Source organism: Panthera tigris, chromosome A3 (assembly GCF_018350195.1).
Source record: "Panthera tigris isolate Pti1 chromosome A3, P.tigris_Pti1_mat1.1, whole genome shotgun sequence".
NCBI classification, from domain to species: Eukaryota; Metazoa; Chordata; class Mammalia; order Carnivora; family Felidae; genus Panthera; species Panthera tigris.
In genome coordinates, this window is record NC_056662.1 from 21,515,285 (window position 1) to 21,532,860 (window position 17,576).

Genomic DNA, 17,576 nt, shown 5'->3' on the forward strand with positions numbered 1-17,576 from the left:
AAATGACTTCTCACTTCTTCCTCTGCTGTCCACCTGGTCCAAGCCACTATCATCGCTTGCCAGATGACTGGTCTCCCTGCTTCCACGCTTGTCCTCCTACAAGCTCACCTCAAGCTTTAAAACTTCTAGCTCTGGCCTCAGAGAAGATTATGTCAGTCTTTTGCTCAAAACTGCCAATGGTTTTTCCCCTCAGAATAAAACCGCAAGTTCTTAAAAAGCCTACAAAGCCATTCTCAGCAGAGCTTATTATTTCTCTGACCTCACCTACTCTCTCTCCCTCCTTCGCTCGCCAACAGCTACCCTGGCATTCTTGTCGCCTCAGGGCTTCTGCACTTAAAGTTCACTTTGCCTGGAACCCCATTTCCCTACATGGTGGCATGGCTCAGGTATCCTTTCCTAATCTCCCTATTTAAAGTCATGCTCCCCGAGCACCTGGGTGGCTCAGTCGGTTAAGCGTCCAACTTGGGCTCAGGTCATGATCTTACAATTCGTGGGCTGGAGCCCAGGGTCAGGCTCTGTGCTGACAGCTCGGAGCCTGGAGGCTGCTTCGGATTCTGCGTCTCCCTCTCCCTCTGCCCCTCCCCCACTCATGCTCGGTTTCTCTCTCAAAAAATGAATAAACATAAAAAGTTAAAAATAATTATTCTCCCTACTCCATTAACTTAGCTTCTGATAAGCTATAGAGCTGACTTGTTTATATTCTGTCCATTTGGATGTAACTTCCACAGGGCCAAGCGATTTGTCTTCTCAGACCCCCACTGCTACCCACCCTAGAACAGGCACAATATCTGTCTAATTGTAATCTTTTTTTTTTTGAAAATTTTTAGATAGATTTCAGTAGGCCATACAAATAGTTACCTTTCAGCAGCCATTTTCCCACAACAAAGCCACCGGGTCAGACACCAGCTAAACAACTCCTCTGGGCCTTCAATGAGGTTTAGGAAACACTGTGCTTGGAATACAAAGAACAAGGCCCAGGGCCTGACCCATTGGCCCCTTCCCTTTCCAGACCCCAACGTGGGCTTCGCATTCTAGCAGCACTCAACCATACGTATCTTCTATTCAGAACTTGCTCCCTCTTGCCCACATGTCTTTGCTCATGCCATCTCCTCGAAAGCAGAACAAGGTGAAGAGGGAGAAGTTGTGGGTAATATATAAGATGACTTAAGTATATAAGGAGTACATGGAGCAGAAGAATCTGGAAGGAGAGAGTGGAATTAGATTACGAGGGCCCCGAATGTCATATTAAGTATGTGGCCTTTATCCTGAAGGCAATGAGAAATCACTGATGAGGTCAAATGTATGGTTTAGAAAATAAAATAACTAGTATAACCAAATCACAACTAATCGGAACTTAATTAACTGGCTGATAATTTTAACACACAATCTGTTCTCTGCAAATTCTCTGTTCACTTAAAAGAGAAACCTATCATGACAAATTCTTATCAAGGATTTAGTTAAGGAGCCAGGGGACCACAATGCAGACTAAATATTTGGGACTCCATTTAGACTAAGAATGACTCGCGGTCCAGCTTCGACCACGACACTATATGCAATGGAAACTGATACACAAACCTGTAATAACCAAGTCATTTTTAAAAGGCTTTTACCACTAAAGGCGAAAGCCAAAAGGGGGCTCTAGTTAAACTGGTGAATGTAATTAACCAGGATAGGCTAATTCCTGAAGCAATGTAGTAAATGAAGACTTTGCCCGCTAAGTTTCAAAGCTCCAGATACAACAGTCAAGAAATCTTTTTACTCATGAGGTTTTGCCGTAAGCAGCTCAAGTGAACTGGAAATCCCGTTAGCACTTGGAATGAGGTACAACTAAAGCAATAAAGTAGTTTTATATCAGACAGAACTATCTTTCCAGGTTGCACTAACTCCATCCTAAACTGAGAAATCTTTAAGTGAAAAAGACACCAAAAAGTCCTTGCCATTAATCAATGAATAAGTGGAAAATGATTACTAAATACATATATAACTTATGTTAAACACAAATTAGTATGCATTTCAATTCCGATTATAAATCCAATCACTGCAAAACTGATCTGAAAAGTGCAAACTGTGTATTATACACAGAACTGTTGCTTGAAATGTCAGCTGAGGCCTTGCCAAGTCAGCTTGGGGCCTTTTCTTCTTCTGGCACTTCCTTGGTATACTCGCCATAATCTGTGTGTTCCCGTCTTGTGCCAGGCACAGTAGCACTGTAATAGGCCTACTAAAGGCAGGAATTCTTTCTAAATATCCTCAGCACTTCCAACAGAGCCTCATGTGAAACCGGAGCAGAAATGTTCCACTGCCAATAGCTCAGAAAAGAATTAGCATAGCAAGCCTGAGACCGTTACCCTTAGAAAAGGCCTGCTCACCAGGCTGGCCCTTGGCTGTCACCTGGAAACTTGGGTTTCTGGAGCGTTCTTGCAATTTCCTAACTGATAATCAGGGTAGTTTACTGTGCCTAAACTGTTTGTGCAAACAATGTAATTTATGCTGAAAACCTGCTTTCTTTCTGGGAGTCTGGAATTTTGGCAGAGAGTATCTGTGGCTAACGCCAATAAAAACCCTAGGCGCTGAGTCTCTAATGAGCTTCCCAGGTACACAACACTTGACACGTGTTGTGGCAATTCAAAGATGGAGGAATTCAGTATGTTTTGTGTGACCCCGCTGTGAGAGGACTCTTGGAAGCTTATACCTGGTTTCCCCTGGACTGTGTCCCGTGCACCTTTTCCTTTGCTGATTTTGCTTTGTATACTTGCAATGTAATAAATCACAGCTGTAAGCAAGACTATACGCGGAGTGCTACGAGTCCTCCTAGCAAGTCTCCAATCCCGGAGTATCCGTGGGGATCCATGACACAACAGTAAATAAATATGTATATGGTGATAACCTCAAATGTATGTCTCCAGAAGTTAATTTCCTCCTCAGCTTCAGACTATTTCATCCATCTGCCTATCTGGCATCACTCCTTGGAATATCTACTAGCCATCTCAAACTTAACGTGGCCAAAACAAACCTTCTGACTTCCTCTACCATATCTTTGCCCCAAACTCCATCTCAGTAAACAGCACCATCAGCCATCTACTTAGCCATGTCAAAAACCTAGAAATAATCGGATTTCTCTTTTCCTTTACTACCAGCTCCCACAAATCCTATCAGTTTTTACGGGGGGGGGGGGGGCAGTCAAATACATCCACAAAGTAAACACTGGATAAACTAGAAGCTATTACTATCTTCTCACTGCTTCTGAGTCCTGGCCATTGCCACCTCTAGCCTGTAGTAGAGCAATATCCTTCATCCTCACATCCCTGCCCCTCCCTTGGCCTTTATAACCCATTCTCCACACCAAACCAGAGAGACCTTTTAACGATGTGATGGAATACATCATTCTCCTGCTTGAGACTCTGTCACTGACATCCCGTCAGAACAAAATCCTCTCTCCCAAGGCTTACAAGACTTACGTGACGGGAACCTGCCTGCCCCTCTGATCTTATCTGGATGCCACTTTTCCCTTTCTCAACGCAGTTGCTCTAACCACACTGGCCTTCATCCTGATCCTCTTAACACGCCAAGATTACTCCTACCTTAGGTTCTTTTCAGCAGCTGTTTGCTCCTACTTCATGGATGATTACCTCAAATCCCATTTCCTTAGAGAGCTCTTCCATGAACACACTAGAAGGGATGCCACTCCAGAATGTCATTCTATCTCATTATGTCCATATCATCACTCTCTGAAAGCATCTTGTTCATTTATTTGTCCTTGCCTGCCTTGTTCACTGCGGCTTCTCTAGTGTCTGCATCGGTACTTGGCACACAGAAGGCACTCCAATATATGTTGAATGAAAAACAAAGTGCACAGCTATCTCCAAACTGAGAAGACAATAAGAAGGCCTTGTGTGGAAAAAAGTTCAAAGTCTAGCTAATTAAACTACTATTCAAATTAAATCTAACCTAGGAGCTTGGTAGCTTCCTCTGACTTGAGAGGTTTGGTTTTGAGGGTTTTTTGGGGGGCAGGGGGTGCTGAGGGGGTGGAGTGAGGAAGTAGGAAATTACCATAAAGAGATTCTTTTAATCAATTTCGGTCGATATTAATGGGTCCCCTATCTTTGTTCATCAACTGGGCAACGAAAACCAGACCGAGTACTTCTTACTACAGGTAAGGCACGTCAGGATTGAAGTGGAGAAGCTGACTCTTCTGTTCCAAAAATGGTGGAAGGGGCTTGGAAACATGGGGACCCTGAACCTAATACCCAAGAAGGACATTATACTAGAAGAATGCAAAAAAAAAAAAAAAAAGAAAAGAAAAAAAAGGAAAAAGGAAAGGGAAAAGAAAAAAAAAAAAAAAAAAAAGGACCAGGTTTACTTTCCGCATAATGCCACAGAATCTGCCAAGACATTTTTAAATAAAAAATGTTATGTTTACTATCCTTATAGGAAATTATTTTAGTCAATTTCCTATACCCTAATTAATTCATTCAACAAAGATTTACTGAATCCTCCCTGTACCAGGGCAGACCACAATGTTGCCCAGCTCCGGGACACCAATCCCATCAAGGCTACATAAATGGTATTCCCTAAAACTATGCAACCTGGCAGCTCTGTGCCAGACCGTTTACCAGGTGCCCAGGATACAGCAAATAAAAAACAAATGGTCCCTCTTGTCACATAGTTTCTGATTTAACATATATCCACGAATGAACAAAGACTGGGGACCGGGCATCAGACTACGTACTTTCGAACAGACTGGTGTACTTCAGCCCCACAACAACTTCAGCGAGACAGGTGCTGTTGGCCCTTTCTAATCAGTTAGGAAACTTGGGCTCCAAAAGCTAAGTAATACATCCCAGGTCACTCAGACAGTGCTGGAGGTAGAGCTACAGCCTAAGAAACTGAACTACATCTCCTCAAAACAAGAAAATGCCTGGCTCCTATCTCAGATAGCTTTTCTGGCAGTCTTTTCTAAGTTTACTCTGTTACAAGGATTCAGGATTGTTTCAAGATTGTAACACATTCTGCTTCTTCAGTGCCCATGTTCATTAAAAGAAAGAGCCAGCCAGGAGCTGGCAAACAAAAATCTTTTTCCCACCTCTAGAAAACTAGATGTCATTTGCTTCTTTTGGATTTCTCATTTTATGCCTTCAAACCTGTCAAATCTTTCCTGAAATGCTGGAGCCATTTACACATTTAAGGCCTTTCGCTTACACTTTAGATCTACAACAATTTTGTTTAACCAGTCGGTCTCCTTTTTGGTCTTCCCAATTTCCTTTCGCAAAGATTTTTTTTTTTATACGTCTGCTAATATTCTAGTGAAAAACAGTTTTTCTTTGCTCCTCCTGGGCACCCAACTTGGGTCTACAGGAAGCAGTTTGTTTTTAAATAACTAAAAATGATTTATAAAAGTTCTAATCAAATGTATTTTCTGTGATATTAGCTACACGTGTGCTCTATGCTCTAGTCCTCTCGTTCACAAAACAAACAGAAGAGATTTAATATGATATAGCCAGAGCAAATATCTACTTTTCACACTAATAATTATCTCTATTGTTATAGTAATGACTACTATTTTTAGTAAACTAGACCTCTAGACATCTAGAAGAAGGAAAGAAGGGAGGAAAAATGAAGGCATAAGCAACTAATATCTTGCTATTAAGGTTGTGTTACTGGAAAGTTTCCACAAACTCTTTAGCTTTGTTTTCTGACCATAAACTAATGAGACAACTTAGTCAAACCAAGGAAAACACCATATTCAAGAAATGAGTTCAATAAATGAATATATTTTGGGTAAAAAATGTTCTACAAGTGCTAGACTCAATCTCTTCAATGCATCAAAATGTTTACATGTCTGAAATAGTTCTTAAGGGTGCAACAAAACATAAAATTATAATTTGGCCTCTGCAACACTGTAAAGCACATCCCTGTAAAATATGAAGTTGTCCATTTACAAAGGTTATCCCAGAAAAGGAAAGAACAATAAAGAGGAAAGGGTAATACATTTAAATACCAAACGAAACAAACAAAAAAACCAGACAACATACCTGGCAACATGAGAAAAAGCATCCACAAGGACAGATTCAAATTCTCTAGTGAATTCAGGTCCTTTCCTTTTACTGTTTTGGATGACATCATTCGCTAAGTACAAAAAAGTAAGCTTTCTATTTGATTTGGCTGGAAAAAAGGAAAAAAAAAGATAATTTAACTTACACCAAGGAAATGCTCAATCCACAATTCTTCTGCCCTAAAATACTCCCAAAGAAACTAAGATAAGCATTACCTACCTGAGATCAGGGCTCCTTTATGTTTGAAAAAACAACTTAAGTAACTTTTTGACATCTCTAACAAAACAGGTTTGAGAATACAATTTTGAAACAAAACAAGAATGGGCCATTTTCATTTCTGTGATATTTTAACAGGAATAATTGACAGTAAAAATAAAGATAATCCAAAGAAAATTCCTACAGGAGAAGCAGTCAACATTCTCAAGAAGACATATTAAAATCAAGGTTTTCATTTATTTTACTGCAAAGATAAGCATTTCTAATTCACTATTAATTATCAAATCCTGCAGAATGAAAGACTGAGCTAGGTGAACTAGGTTTCAGTTTTAAAGCAGATTCTTGTAATTTATGTTCCTATGGTGAGAATTTCTCTTTGGACGTTCCAATAACAATAATCAGCCAATGATACCAACTTTATAATCCAGAAAAATCTCTAGATGCACCAATGGATATTTACCTCAAATACAAATATATTATTAATGCTACGTTATTACTGAAAACTTAAAGATGTCTGAATTCTGGATACGCAAAATTATGGCTCCCACAAAAACTGTAATTCTTCTCTCTTATACATATTAAATGTAGTATTTTCTATTACTCTATATGGTATCATATATTAAACCATAAAAACCTCATGCACTGTGTCTGAGTTACAGTTGCTTGGGGGAACATTACTGAATTTCCTGGCTTCTATGCACATAACTTCTCAACCGTAAAGTTACATCACTATCATTCTTGGTCCCAGTTTTCTTTTAAAGGAAATAAATAAGAACACAATCAGACAGTCCAAAACACTACGTTTTCTCCCATGCTAAAATACCTGAAAAACTCAAACAAGCCTTATAGAACCTTCACACACCTAAATAGCTGGTCCTTACTCTACTTGCTCTCAGAAACCACCTGTTTCTTTTGAAATGCACACAGCATGCATAAATTCTGACACAGCAGGCATAACATGTGACATTTTAAAATATAGCTACAGAAGAATAAACCAAGTTAAAAACAATCTTTAAAGTATGTATTCATAAAATTAAATATGGATATCCTGAGTTACATTAACCTTCTGGTACTAACCTAGTTTAACATGGCTAACTGATGATAATATGTAAACCTGGAAGTATCTTTAATTATTCTAATTATTACTCAAAAGCAGATGGAAAAGTGTCAACAGTTACAATATTCTACTCTCGCTACAAAGGTATCGTTATGGCAAAGGCTGTTCTTTTTTTTTTTAAAAGCAAACCTCGTTCTGGGATGTTGCAACAAGTAAAACCACCAAGTCTAATAATGCCACGAGTTAACAGATTCAACTTCAACAAAGCAAATTGGACTATGTGAAGCTTTACAAATGCCATGTATTTTATGTTTAAAAACTCAGAATCCATTGTATAAAATGTCAGTTTGGACAATTAAGACGTGATACATTTTTCAGTACTACAAACATGATAGCCAAGAGGCCAGAGAGCCGAAGTTTTTCACTATTTACATTGCCAATGAATTTTCATCATCCTCAAACTTTGCAATGAGGATTTATTTAGCATGAAACTTTATCCCTCCACATCCAGCTTCTTGAAGCCAACATAAGTACCCCGTGTGTAAAGGTGCTATGACAAAGCCCAGAGCACCTGAACACACACACCCTCCACTCTAGTCCCAGGTGACAGACAACTCACTTGTTCAGATGTCTTTCCAATATGACAAAATAGATCCTTTCACGGCCTAACTATGCCCATTCCAAATGAGCAGAACAGTTATTAAGCAAAATTTATATGGTTAACTGACGGAAAAAATGTCACGTTTAGCTGGTTTTGACATCTAAAACAGTTAGGAAAAAAAGGCCTGTTTTTCTGCACTCAAGGCAACATACAAAAACATTACTAAAAAAATATTCGTCCGAGAGCATTTTACATATAACTTCTCCATAAAGGGAAGTTCTACCTAGAATGGAGCCCAAAGGGATAAATAAGAATTATTTCTATTATTTTATCAAAATTCCTATTATTTTATCAAATTCTTATTATTTTATCAAGAATAAAAGTAGTATTTAAGCAAAACACAAAGTAATTTCTTTAAATCCTGTAATACTTTGAAGGTGACTCACAGATAGTCTGTGAATACCTTAGGGAAAATGACTTGACCATCGATTGAACTGTCCACTTCTAAAGACTCAGGGTGGGCCAGAATCTAAGAGGCTAGACGTTTTCAACATAAGGGCACAAAATCTTTTTCCACTTCAGTGTGGGGGCATGCTCAATTCATGATCCTGATGCTTGGAGGAGCATCCCCTACCTTGGCACTATCCAATATGGCAGCCACTAGCCACAGATAGCTCCTGAATACTTCAATTGTAACTAGCACAATTATTTAAAACGGTAGCTCCTGGGGCACCTGGGTGGCTCAGTCGGTTAAGCGTCTGACTTCAGCTGAGGTCATGATCTCATGGTTCACGGGTCCAAGTCCCCTGCTGGGCTCTGTGCTGACACCTCAGAGCCTGGAGCCTGCTTCAGATTCGGTGTCTCCCTCTCTCTCTCTCTGCCCCTCCTCCACTCACGCTCACTCGCTCTCTCTCCCAAAAAAATGAATAAACGTTTAAAAAATTTTTCTTAATTAAAAAAAAACACAAAAAAACGCCAGTTCCTTAGTCACACATTTCAAGTGTTCAACAGCTACATGTGGCAAGCGACCACCTTGTTGGACAGCACGGATATAAAACATCCCACAGAAAGTCGTATGAGGTAGTGCTGTTTGGATCCTTTACTCAACCATGAAAATGATGTCAGAGACCACAACTGAACTCCTAACCTATTTTTAAACTGTAACAGGCACTATGGTAAATCCTACTAGCGTTGCAAAGAAACAAGAAGGCCTAGTTTCTCCCTCAAAACACAAATCTAGTGAAAAAGCCAGAACTAGTAAGAATGAAATAAATGCTAAATTAACGTGGCAGGGGGTGGGATACAGTGACTAATTCTAATAAACAAAAGTGCTATGGGTTTGGTTGGAGTCAGATGATCACCTTCACTTATTAATGGGCACCAAGGCAGCGGGTATTTGAAAGCACGAATTTTGGCATCAGAGGGCTCTAGGCCTATGCCCCAGCTATAATCTCTCAGTATCTTTACCTTCTCATCTGTAAAATGGGAGATAATAATGCTAGCCTCCTTAAAACAGTAGGCTCCATGAGATCAGGATCATATAAAATTAGGGTGAAAGGAGCTTCATAAATGAATGCACTCTGTTACTTTCCATAAGTCAAATAGGATGAGGTGGGGAATCAAGAAGGCTTCACAAAAGTGACATCTGAGATGGACTTCGACCTCTCTGAGGTCCCTGTAGAGGTGATTCACATCTCGGATGTTGGCAATAGTATCTGAATGGCACAGTGGGGTACAAGAAGGAGGATCTGGGGGGCTCCAGGTTCTAGCCCCCAAATGCCCAGAGGGGACCCCATCTCAGTACAGCACGTGATATCTGGAGGGAGGGGAGTCTCTGCTACAGGGCTAGAACTGGGTCTCCGGAAAGAATTCTGGAATTTGGTGCCTGACAGCCTGATGTAGTCTAAGCCTCCCCAGTTCTGAGGCCTTGAAAATACTTAACCACGTAGGTGGGATCTCCACCTCACAGACAGGAGAAGCACATGTAAAGCTACTTCCTATACTACGGAGGGCCTACGACACAGAGGCTGTCCACAATTGCTCTAAGGTTCACTGCCTCAGCTTTCTGCTGTGGAATCGTCAGGGTAACAGCTGTAAAGGTGCCTATCCTTCCCCATCGAGCTGTACGCACTTGAAGGCAAAGACCCTGCCTCACGCGGAGTAATTAGCAGTCCCATTTCACCATTGCTTATGAAACGCCTACACTGTGCCTGACACCAAGCCGGATGGTCATCCGCACTATCCTGTTTACTGTTTACTCCTTGCCACAGCCAGTTGTTTGAGCCTCAGTTTTTCCTCTCTGCAAAGTTCCCACTCCAGAGAACTCTGAGAATTTAAAAAATGGCAATGTATGTGAAGGTACCAGTACTGCACCTGGCACATAATTAAAGGCACAGCAAATATCAGTCTACATCATACCCACTTTATAGGTAAGGAAACTGAGGGTCAGAGAAGCTAAGCTACCGGGGTCAGTGAATGGCAAAATCAGGCTTAAATTCCAGGCAGTCGGCCTTTGGAGCCAACGTGTTATCAAGCACCCGGCTCAGTGCCTGGCACATAACAGGCTGGGCTCAATGAATGAATGTCAGATCCTGAGCAGGGTCCAGAATCAATGAAAGATGCATGAGAAGAGAGGCCTGAGAGAGAAGGTCTAGGTAGTGTGGCCTCTTAACCGCTCTACAATGGGGGTAACTGTACCCACGTCACAGAGCGGGTCTGAGTGCGAGGATGTACGTAAAGTTCTCAGCATAGTGACTGGCACAGAATAAAGGCTCTGTAAGCGGCAGCTATCTTTGTCCTCGTTTTACAGATGAGGCAACAGAAGCACAGGGAGATGAAGACACTAGCCCAATATCATTCAACCAATAAGGGGCTAAGCCAGGACTTGATCTAGGCAGTCTTACTCCAGAATCCTCTGGCTCCTACTCCAAATGCCCAGCAAAGCGCCTGGCGCACAACAGCCTTGGGCCAGTACCTTCTACAAGGGTGTCGAGATAATAATAGTCACAAGTGGCAGGAGGAGCCGAAGGGGAAACGGGCCGGATGAACTGGGAGTCTGGGAACCTCAGACAAGTACCTTAAACCTTCCCGGGCCTCAGTTTCCTTCTCCGAGAAATGGGAATAACACTGTCTCCAACCTCAGAAGTGCAATCAGAGGCCGGGGCTTGGAAAGCAAGTCTCCACTAAGAAGCCAGAGGGGCCTCGGCAGTGAGCGGAGGAGAGGACAATCCAGGGGAGTCCCAAGGGGCTACAGAGGGGGTGTTTACCTTTGCGGAGCTCGCGGTGCCACACGGAGACGATGGGTCCCGCATGCTTGCGGTGGTGTATGAGCCACAGAGACAGGGTTTGCACGCTCTGTTGAGAGTTGCTCAGCTCCGAGAGCTTCTTCTCCAACGCCGACTCGGAGAAGGAGGACATGGTGGCGGCAGAGAGGCCCTGCAGGGAGCGGCCTGGGCCGCCCAGTGCGGCGGGAAGAGCAACGGCGCGAGGCCGGGGTCTCACCTGACGGCTTGCGGGGCTCTTTACTGACTGACAGACGGCCACAGGGGTAAGGAGGGGGGAGGGGATGGGTCTCCGCAGTAACAGCCACCCGCGCCGCCGCCACAAGATGGCCACCGACCTCTCACCCCGCCGTGAGAGCAGGGTCAAAGGGCAAGGGCCGGAGTAGCTGCGCACCGAGAGGTGTCGGGGCTACAGAAAAACGCCCTTTCAGTGGCGGCGGCCTCTCTGAAGTTCGCTTAGGGCACTTCGAAAGGAACAGACGAGGAGAGAGGCGCAGTTCTACGGCCTCCGGAAGGCGCTTTGACCGCTCGCAGCCGCACGCAGGCGCAGTGAATCTCACCGGAACCCTTTCTCCCGCTCCCGCAGAACCTTTCTGGCGCTGTACGGCGCGCTAGTTAGAACGTCACTTCCGGCGGGGCCGAGGAGGCGGGAGAGTGAGGGAAAGGCTGGAAGACGAGGTAAGGGAAGAGTGGCGGGAGCTAGAGGGAACTCAGCAACCGGGAGCCCTCGGAGGGGGATCCCGAGGGAGCACTCCTGCTGAGTGAGCCGGACCGGGTACGGGAGCGGGGGGGCGGGGGCGGCTTTCTCCCTAACCTGGCGGGCCCCAGGCCGCGCTCTTCTCCGTATACGTTCCGCTGTCTGGCTGTCCCCCCCCCAAAATCTTCCTTTTGGTTCTGCCAAGCCACCCACGTGCACTTTTCACGGCTTGGCTCTTGCTGTTCTTTCTTCAAGGGTGACGCCCCTTTTCTCACCTGGGGTGCTCCCACTCAGCCTCCAGGACTACCCTTTAATGTCCAGTTCTGACGTTCAGTCTGTGACAGCACCACCATAAAACACCGTCGTGCCCTTAATTTGTTGGCTTCGTCCGGGAAATTACATGCTGCCCTGGCCCTGTGGGGGGGTCCTTTCGATTGTTTCTCAAATTTAAGTAATATGTTAACTTTTTTGAGGGTGGGGGCAGGGAAGTCAGTGGTTTCATTGACCTCCTTTAGAGCACTATTTGAGTCTCTGACCCCTTTACCTATTTTTTAAAAGTTTTAAAGTCCAGTTATCAAATCCGTGAAGAAATTTGTCTTTTTCACTGCTATGGGGGTGGTGGTAGGGAGTCAGGTTATTGTAGACATAACCGAGTTTCACATTTTACTGATTAGTGTGGAATTAACCAGAAATGGGCAAACTCCAGTTAAGAAACATTCTTCTAGTTGGTGACTGTTTTTGCTGTCACTGCACCGTATTGTAGTTCTTTGTTCAGATGCTTTGACTCTCTTCTAGACTAGAATCATCATAATTGTAGCCAACGTAGTGAGCAGTTGCTAGGGGCTAGACACTTCACACGGTAACTCATTTGATCCTCATGGCAAAGCTATAAGGTAGTTATTATGTTATTCTCATTTGGCAGATGAGGAAACAGACAGACGTTAGGTGGCCTACCCAAGATTACATAACTAAGATTGGAGGGAAAGGACTGCTTCTTAACCTATTTTCTCATCCCACCACTTTATTTAAAGCTGATTGAGGAAATTAATATAAAAAAGGTGAATAGCCTAAAATCATACAGTTAATATCTAGTCATAATTGTAACCAAGGGCCTTTGAGTCCAAATGTAGACCATGTTTCTATATTGAATAGCACTGTCATATACTGAACCCTTTTATACCAAGTCACTTTGTATTAAGCACATTACATACTTGGTTTTATTTAATTCTTAACAACAGTTCTGTGGGATGAGGATTATTACCACTATTTCAAAGATGAGAAAACATGAAACAGGGGTGAGTAATCTGTCCAATATCACTTGGACATGGAAAATGACAGAGCTAGGAGTCAAATCGAGGTTATCTGATGTCCAATCCCAAAGTCTTCACTCCTGAGCCAGTGATTCATTCTTCCAACAAATATCTTTCAACAAATAATTGTTGAGCACCTATGTCTGAAGCACTATTTTAAGCAAACAGGATCTGTGTCCCAGGAAGCTTACCTTCTACAAGGGAAGATAGATTGAAAAAACATGCGAGTATAAAATAAGTCAGAAAGCGATATCTACCTTGAATGAAAATCAAGGAGGGCGAGGAATGGATTTGTGGGAGGATAGGAGTCTGTTTTATATGTGGGTCAGAGAAGTCCTCCCTGATAGGATGACATTTGATCAGAGCCCTGAAAGAAATGAGAGAACAAGCCATATACTGTATGTGGAATGTTGTTCCACGCAGAGGGAAAACCAAATACAATTGTTAGACTGCTGTTGGCATTTTTGAGGAACAGCAAGGAGGATGGTAAGGCCGGAGTGATAATGAACCAGAAGGCTAGAAATGAGCTCAAAAAAGCAGCCATAGACCACATGACATGGACCACATCACGTGGGAACTTGTAAGCAATAGTAAGGAATTTGGATAATACTGTGGATTACATCAGAGTTCACTGAACACTTTTGAACAAAAGAAGAACGTTGTGGCTGTTGAGTAGAAAATAGCAAGGGTGCACGGGCCGAAGCGGGAAGACCAATTCAGCAGCTGTTGTGATAACCTAGGTGAAAGGTGAAGACCAGGTGGTGAGAGAGGGTCAGATTCTGGAGATAGGAATCTGGGGATTTTGTCTTTTAGAGGAAGACTGGGACTTGCTGACAAATTAGATAAGCGATCTAAAACAAAAATGAGTTTATGTGGTGCCAAAGGTTTTCTCCTAAGCAGCCGTAAAAATGGGAGATTGCGTTTACTGAATTGCAGAAAGAGATGGTTTGAGCAGTGAAAGCAGGAGTTTAGGTTTGTACGTGTCCAGGTGGAAATGCCTCCCCAAGTAGAGGTGTCTCCATAGGCAGCGGGGTTTATAGGTCTGGAGTTTAAGGGAGAGATCTGATGGAGATGGAGATATAAATGTGGGAGTCATAAGGGGGAATAAGTGGAGAAAGAAACAGGCCCAGTGACTGAGTCCTAGAACACTTCAACACTTAGAAGTGAACGACGAGGGGGATATAATCATGTGATTTTTTTTTTCTTTAGCCCATTAATGCTAATTGCACTGATTGATTTTCAAATATTGAGTCAGCCTTCCATCTCTAGAATAAAACCTACTTTGTCATAGTATATAATTGTTTTTACATGCTGCTGAGTTGTATTTTCTAATACTTTGTTTAGTATTTTTGCATCTGTGTTCATGGAGGAAATTTGCAGGTTTTTTATTTATGTATTGTCTTTGTTGGGTTTTGGTATCAGGGTGATAGTGGCTTCATAAAATAGCTGAGAAGATTTCCTCCTCTTCATTTTCTAGAAGATTGTGTACAGTTGGTGTTAATTCCTTAAATGGTTGGTGGAAGCTTCCAATGAAACCGTCTGGGCCTGAGGATTTCTTTTCTTTTTCTTTGGTATCTGTCTTTCCCTCTCATCAGTCTTGCTAGAAGTTTGTTGATTTTATTGATCTTTTCAAAGAACCAGTTGTTTCATTGATTTTTCTCTATTTTCTGTTCTCAATTTCATTGATTTCTGCTCTGCTCTTTATTATTTTCTTCTGCTTTCTTTGGTTTTATTTTGCTCCTCTTTTTCAAGGTTCTAGGGTGGAAGTTTAGATTATTGATTTGGGACCTTTTCCCTTTTCTAATATATGTATTTACTGCTGTAAATTTCCCTCTCAGCATGGCTATAGCTGTGGCCCACAAATTTTGAGACATTGTATTTTTACTTTCATTTCTTTCTTTCTTCTTTTTTTTTTTTTTAAGTTTGCTTTGAGAAAGAGAAAGAGAGAAAATGAGCAGGGAAGGGCAGAGAGAGCAGAAGAGGGAGAATCCCAAACAGACTCTGCACTGAGCCTGATGCCGAGCTGGATCTCACAGCCTCGAGATTGTGACCTGAGCTGAAATCAAGAGTTGATTGCTTAACCAACTGAGCCATGAGCCACATAGGCGTCCCTTACTTTCATTCATTTTTATGTATCTTTTTAAAATTTCCCTTGAGATTTCCTCTTTGATCCATGGATTAATTAGAAATGTGTTGCTTAGTTTCCAGGTATTTGGAGATTTTCCTGTTATCTCTGTTACTGAGATTTCTAGTTTAATTCCATTGTGGTTGGGGATCATACTGTATTCTCTGTTTCGTGGTGCAAGATACGATCCATCTTGGTATCTGTTCTATGGTCACTTGAAAGTGTATTCTCCTGTTGTGGGTTGTAGTGTTCTTTAAATGTTGCTTAGATCCTGTTGGTTGAGGTGTTCTTGAGTTCTGTTATCCTTGCTGATTTCCTACTTGTTTTATCAGTCTTTGAGAAGTCACCACCTATGCTTGTGGTGACCACCCATAGTTCTCCTTTCAGTTTTATTCTATTTTTGCTTCACACATTTTGTGGTTGTTTTGTATTTAGCATTTATGTCTTGACAGAATCCGTTGAAGATTGCTGTCTTCTCTATTGGTTTCCCCTTTAATGGTTATAGAATGTCCCTCCCTATCTCTGGTAATTTTCTTTTTTCTGAAGTCTATCTGATGTTGAGATAACCACTCTTGCTTGCTTTTGATTAATGTTTGCATGATAATATCCCTTTTCGTCTGTCCTTTTACTTGCAACCTACCTATATTCTATTTGAAGAGAGTTTCTTGTAGACAGCATAGACATAGGTCATATTTTGTAATCTACTCTGACATTCTCTATTTATTTTTTCATTGGTATATTTAGACCTTTTATATTTAATATAATTATTATGATAGAGCTTAATCTTCCATTTTGTTTTTTGTTTTCTGTTCTGGTTTTTGTTTCTCTATTTTCTTTTTCTAGCTTTCTTATAGGTTACTTGAACATTCTTTGGAATTCCATTTTATTATCACAGCATTTCTGAATGTATCTCTTTGGAACCATTTTAATGGTTCTTCTAGGTATTGCATTGTACGTAATTTATCTTTACCAGCACTAGTGAAGGATAGTAGCCTTACTTCCCTTTATGTCTCCTTACCCTCCCCCATTTATAATATAATTGTTGTAAATATTTCCTCTACCCGTACATTTAGATCCAAATCAGACAGGGTTACAATTTTTGCTTCAACTATCAAACACAATTTAGAAAACTCAAAAGAATAAGGAAAGCCTATTATATTTATACATATCTTCACATACCATGTTCTTTCTTCCTCCTTGACACAAGTATTCCTTTTTTTTTTTTTTTTTTTAATTTAATGTTTATTTATTTTTGAGAGAGAGAGAGGGACACATAGAATCTGAAGCAGGCTCCAGGCTTTGAGCTGTCAGCAGAGTCCCATATGGGGCTCGAATTCATGAACTGTGAGATCATGACCTGAGCTGAAGTCAGATGCTTAACCAACTGAGCCACCCAAGCACCCCTAGTATTCCTTTTTCTAATGTGTCCTTTCTGTTGAAAGAATTTCCTTTAGCTATGTTTTTTTTAGAGCAAGCCTGATGGTGATAAATTCTTTTAGTTTTCTTTCATCTGAGAATGTCTCGATTTACACTGCACTCCTGATGGGCATTTTGGCTCAGTATACGATTCTGTCTCGATAGTTCTTTTTTTTTTTTTTTTTTTCCTTTTTTTTCTCCCAGCACCTGAAAGTTATTGTGCCACTTCTTTCTGGCTTACATGGTTTCTGATGAGAACTCCATTGTCATTCCAATTATTTTTTCTCTGTAGGCAAGGTATCATTTTTCTGACTGCTTTCATTATTTCTTTTGTCATTCCTTTTCAGAATTAAATTATGATGTAATTATAATCAGTGTAAATTTCTTTGGATTTATCCTATTTGGGGTTCACTAAGCTTCCTGAGTATATAGATGTATGTTTCTTGCCAAATTTGAGGGAGTTGTCAGCCATTATTTCTTTGAGTGGTTTCTCAGCCGTGCCCTTTTTCACCTCCTCTTCTGGAACTCTTAGATCTTTTGTTATGGTCCGTGGGTCCCTGAGGCTCTTTTCAGTCTATTTTCTTTCAGTTGTTCAGATTAGGTAATTTCTGTTATTCATTTTTACAGCTCATAGGTTCTTTCCTGTGCCCCCTCCATTCTGCTGTTGAACTTGTCTGCTGACCTTTTCATTTGTTATCGAATTTTTCAGTTCTAAAATTGCTATTTATTTTTTTCTTTATATCTTCTATTTCTTTGCTGAGGCTTTCTATTCTTTCGTTTGCTTCAGGCAAGTTCAGAATTGCTCATTGAAGCATTTTAA

General features: G+C 41.5%; 2 protein-coding genes across 5 annotated transcripts in view; one reads left to right on the forward strand and one right to left on the reverse strand.

Annotated features, from left to right (window-relative positions):
* Positions 1-11,708, reverse strand: part of RPRD1B (regulation of nuclear pre-mRNA domain containing 1B) — a 50,219-nt gene extending 38,511 nt beyond the window's left edge. For 2 of the 3 annotated variants that reach the window (XM_042980427.1, XM_042980428.1), the window contains exons 1-2: positions 11,194-11,708; positions 6,033-6,162 (exon numbers count right to left, since the gene is read on the reverse strand). In XM_042980427.1, the coding sequence (XP_042836361.1) occupies positions 6,033-6,162; positions 11,194-11,344 (281 nt within the window). In that variant the 5' untranslated portion in view covers positions 11,345-11,708. The remainder of the gene's footprint in view (positions 1-6,032; positions 6,163-11,193) is intronic. The other variant, XM_042980426.1, reaches the window with a different exon arrangement.
* Positions 11,709-11,808: 100 nt separating this feature from the next.
* Positions 11,809-17,576, forward strand: part of TTI1 (TELO2 interacting protein 1) — a 44,612-nt gene continuing 38,844 nt past the window's right edge. For both annotated transcript variants that reach the window (XM_007077708.2, XM_042980425.1), the window contains exon 1: positions 11,809-11,886. The gene's annotated coding sequence lies outside the window, so the exon portion shown is untranslated. The remainder of the gene's footprint in view (positions 11,887-17,576) is intronic.